Below are 4,364 nucleotides of genomic sequence, written 5' to 3'. Positions count from 1 at the left end.
ACTCCAGTTATTTCATAAAACCATCAAAAAAAGAGGGTTGGAAGGGAGGTCGCATCAATCCAACCCCCTGCTCCAAGCAGGACCAGCCCCAGCTACATCATCCCAGCTAAGGCTTTGTCTAGCCGGGTCTTAAACACCCCCGAGGATGGGGACTCCACCACCTCTCTGGGTATACCAGTGCTTCACCACCCTCCGAGTAAGAGAGCTTTTCCTCTTATCCAACCTCAACTTCCCTTGCTGCAACTTGAGCCCATTTGTTGCGATGTGCTGGCTTCCAGCCCAGAGGTGGCTGCATTTCAGTGGTGGGTAAAACAGCACTGGTGAAAGGACCCCGTCTTGCTTTGCGAGCTTATCGGCGCAACTAGGCCCCGCGGAAGGCAGATCTTTTAGGAAGCTGGGTGTTATCTAGGGAGAATAAGGTATCACTGTGGGCTTGATTCAGAGCCCGCTGATGTCTGCGAGAGCCTTTCTATTGATTTCCCTCAGCCGGGGCTGTGCAATAGATTTTTTTCCCCCCCTCCCTATAATAAGCTCTTTTCTGTAATGCCTCCAGTGCCGTCTCGTCCTTCGCTGAGCCTTTGCCTGTAGAGCGGGGAGGGGAGGATCAGCCGGGCTTGCTCTGAAAATGAACTTTTCCGCTGGCTCGGCCGTCCGCGATGATCAAGCCACCCGCATTTGGGTGCCTGGAAGCCTTGAGCCTGATCTGAGCTCACCTCTCACCAGGCCGCGGTTCTTAGCTCAGCCAGGGGCTCGTTAGGGGCTGAGTTGTGGTGAGGGCCCATCACTCATAAAATGCAGCCACCTCTGGGGTGGAAGCTGGCGCATCACAACAAGCGGTGCTTGGCACCAGGGAGCTCTGATCCCCGGCGTGCGAGCGGGGGTCTCGGTGTCTGCCTCGGGGGCTGGCAGGGGAGGCCCTGGGGCTTCCCCACCATCACCCGTGCAGGGGCTGGGGAGCAGGTCTGGGCAGCCCAGCCAGCCCAGGCGGGGTAGGGAGCAGTCTCTAAAAGCAGAGCTCTCGGGTGAGCTGAGCTGGCAAGGTCTCGGCGGGCCAGGCTCAGCTGGTACCAAGCTGAGGCCTTCAGTGCAGGGGGCGAGGAGAGGCGACTTTGCGGCAAGCACCCACTTCTGCCCCAGACTCCCCAAGCAACGTCAGCCCAGTTGGTTCATTGCCTCCAGCCTCAGTTTCCCCACCTGCCAGGCTCCCCCTCACTCCACCAAGTGGGACCCCCCCTCCCCCCCGGGTTGGACCTGGGCTGCTCTGAGGATCAGTAGAGACCCCCTTGCCCTTGGCTGGCAGAGACGTCCCTGGCTCGGGGTCCCGCTCTGTGCCGCCCTCCTGGCCTGTTCCCAGCAGGCTGCAGAGAGCTCGGCCGGCTGCGGCTCCCGGCGCTGGACCGCGGCATTGTCCCGTCAGAGCGGAAGAGCCAGCTCTGTTCTCCCGTGGCTGGGGGCTCCCCAGGGTCAGGCTGAGACGTGGGCTGGGGGCTGCTTGCCAGCTGGATGCTCGTGCCCGGGGCATCTGGCGTGGCCCCGGGCTGGCAGGGCAGGGACAAAGCCGCTCTGTGCTCTGGGTGCTGGCAGGGCTCCCGTGCTGGGGGTCACATTACCAGCCCGGGAGCAGGCCGGCTCCCCCGGGCCCTTTTGCCCCCCTCCGCGTTCCTCGGCATCACCCTGCCGTTTCCACAGCAGCCCCCAGCCTCTCATTAAAGATGTCCGGCTCCGTGTCCTCGTTTAGCCCATGTGGGAGTGGCAGGCAGCGTCCACATGAGGCCAGCTCGTGGCATGGGAGGGTGGGGGGATCGCAATGCAGTCTCCCCACCCATCGCCAGCTGCTAGCGACCCCCGGCCTGGGGCAGTGTCTCCCAGAGCTCCTGCTCTTGCCCCGCTCCCCCGTTGAGTCGGGCCGGGACCGGCGCGATTGCCTGGCACCTCCATGCCCGCCTTTTCCTGACCGGCTTCTTGCCCCCAGCAGTGCGCGGCAGCCCCAGCCATGGGCTTCGGGACGCAGCTGGGCCTGCTGCTCTGGAAGAACTTCACCTACCGGCGCAGGCAGACGGTGAGTCCCCTGGGCAGGCGGCTGCAGCCCTTGGTACCTGGGCCAGGGGAATGGCCCTTCACCCACCCCCAGCTGCCAGGTAGCATCACCCGCTGGGCTCCTGGACCTCCCAGCCTGGGCAGAGCAGTGACCGTGGGAGAGCAGGGAGGCCACACCGGTGCCCTTGGGAGAGCCTGGGCAGAGAGGAGTCCTGTGCCACCTACTAGCCTGTGCACCAAAGCAATGGTGTCTGTGCCCCCCTGCACCCTGGTGGGCACGGCAGTGGTGTGGAGCAGTGCCCTGGGCTGGGGCAGAGTTGCACTGAGATGCCCAAGGCCGGGGGCATGGGCTAGCAGGCCACGCAGCCAGGGAGAGCCGCCCCCTGCCTCCCCCGTGCAGCCTGCGCATCTCTCCCCAGATCCAGCTGGCCATCGAGCTCCTGTGGCCGCTCTTCCTGTTCTTCATCCTCGTCTCCGTGCGCCGGTCGCACCCGCCTGTCGAGCAGCACGAATGTGAGTGCTCCCAGCCCGCGTCCGGCCGCCGAGCTCTCGCCTGGACTCCAGGCCGGAGGGTCCCAGCGGATCCCTCGGGGGCCAGCTGCGCTGTCGTGGGTGCTGATGCCTGGGCTGGAGCTGGGGAGGGGGCAGAGAGACACGGCTCCCACCCGCCCTCCTCCTCCTGCGCTGCATCCCCCCTCTCTCCACAGGTCACTTCCCCAGCAAGGCGCTGCCCTCGGCGGGGACCCTGCCCTGGATTCAGGGCATCATCTGCAATGCCAACAACCCCTGCTTCCAGTACCCGACAGCTGGCGAGATGCCGGGCACGGTGGGGAACTTCAACGAGTCCATGTGAGTGTCGTGCCCACGCCCTGCCTGACCTCGGGGGGCGGGGGGTACCAGCTGGTGAGCAGGGGCTGCCCCTGTCTCCTTCTTGGGGGTGCCCGGCTGTGCCATGCCTTGGGAGCCGGTGCCCCGTCACACCCTGGTGGGAGCAGGTGGCAGGATGGGGGCACCCCCGGGGCTCAGCAGAGCCCTCCCCCTTGAAGCTTACTGGGGGGGGGTCTTTGCAAGGCCGCACCCCCTGGATGCCGTGGCTCCCAGGCTCCTGCTTGCTCTGAGCCTGTGCCACCCATGCAATGCTCCTGGAGGAGTCGGCTGGGGTGTGGAGGCTCCCTGGGCTGCACTGGGCACGGGGGAGTCCAGTGCGAGTGGGGGGTCCCAGCCTCTCTGGGGTGGTGCGGGGTTCATGGGGAAAGTTGGAGCCTAGGCGTGGAGGCGCCTGGATCCGGGACCCACCCGTTCCCTCCCCCTCTGTCCTCCCAGCATCTCCCGCCTCTTCGCCGATGCCCGGCGGGTGCTGCTCCACGCCGACAGCCGGCAGGCCCTCAGGCACCTGGCCCGGCTGCTGCCCGCCCTGCGCCGGCTCCGTGCGGACGGGGCGCACTGGCCAGGTGAGGCTGTGACCGCCCCGGGTGTCCTTGCCCGCGGTGCTGAACCGGGCTGGGGGTAGAGCCCAACGCGGCAGGCGCCCAGCTCATCCCTGGCCAGGTCCGGAGCTTGCCTGTAGCTTTGCGCCGGGCAGCCGGGTCCCAGGAGGGGCTCGGCCCCAGCAGACGTGCAGCGGGCCGGGAGAGACCAGGCATCGGGGCTTGGCTGCTGCTCCCTTCCCAGCCCCCGCCTGACCCGGTCCCCGCACCCCCAGCCCTGCCGGTCCGGGACTACCTGAGAGCAAACGAGACCTTCTCCGAGTTCCTCCGTGCCAACGCCTCTGCGCCCCCCGGCCTGGCCGAGCAGCTGCTGGGGGCGCGGCTCAGCCCACGCATTGTGAGTGTGGCCCTCGAGCGGGTGCCTGGGCCCTGATCCCCGTGAGGATGCTGTTGCCGGCGGGGTTCAGCCCTGCACGCTGCCCCAGGCCGAGGCTGGCCAGGGGCTGCATCGGGCACAGCTAACCCGGTGTCGTCCCCTCCCCAGCTCTCCCTCGCTGCCTCGGGCTTGTCGCCGCAGGATGTCGTCTGCAACGCCTCGGTGCTGGCACAGGTCCTGGTGGTGCCGGGGGCCGGTGCCGGGGGCACCTTGCAGCCCTGGCTCTGCTCCCTGCCGGCGCCCGCGCTCCAGGCCTTGGAGCGCAGCTTCCTCTCGCAGGTGGACGTCGCCCGGGGCCTCGCGGTAGGTGGCTGCCTGGAAGGGGGCTGCCGCGGGGCCCGCCTCAGTGCCCGTGGGGAGTGGGACCGAGCCCTTGGCCCTGCACGGTCAGCTCTGCTGCCCCGGCCCCGAGCCTCGGCAGAGAGCAGAGCACCCGCCGCCGCCGCCGCCGCCGCCGCCGCCCC

The 4,364-nt window shown here is 67.6% G+C and overlaps 1 protein-coding gene across 1 annotated transcript in view; it reads left to right on the top strand.

Annotated features, from left to right (window-relative positions):
• The first annotated feature begins 1,845 nt into the window (after window positions 1-1,845).
• The window catches only part of ABCA7 (ATP binding cassette subfamily A member 7), a 47,583-nt gene continuing 45,064 nt past the window's right edge, over window positions 1,846-4,364 (top strand). Inside the window, exons 1-6 of the mRNA XM_019513158.1 lie at window positions 1,846-2,059; window positions 2,457-2,550; window positions 2,745-2,886; window positions 3,361-3,488; window positions 3,740-3,861; window positions 4,009-4,252. Of these exons, the coding sequence (XP_019368703.1) occupies window positions 1,994-2,059; window positions 2,457-2,550; window positions 2,745-2,886; window positions 3,361-3,488; window positions 3,740-3,861; window positions 4,009-4,252 (796 nt within the window). The 5' untranslated portion in view covers window positions 1,846-1,993. The remainder of the gene's footprint in view (window positions 2,060-2,456; window positions 2,551-2,744; window positions 2,887-3,360; window positions 3,489-3,739; window positions 3,862-4,008; window positions 4,253-4,364) is intronic.

The sequence above is a fragment of the Gavialis gangeticus genome, unplaced genomic scaffold (genome assembly GCF_001723915.1).
Source record: "Gavialis gangeticus isolate Ggan-Ray unplaced genomic scaffold, GavGan_comp1, whole genome shotgun sequence".
Classification (NCBI taxonomy): Eukaryota; Metazoa; Chordata; order Crocodylia; family Gavialidae; genus Gavialis; species Gavialis gangeticus.
Note: the sequence above shows the minus strand (reverse complement) of the source record. Positions and strands in the feature narration are given on the sequence as shown.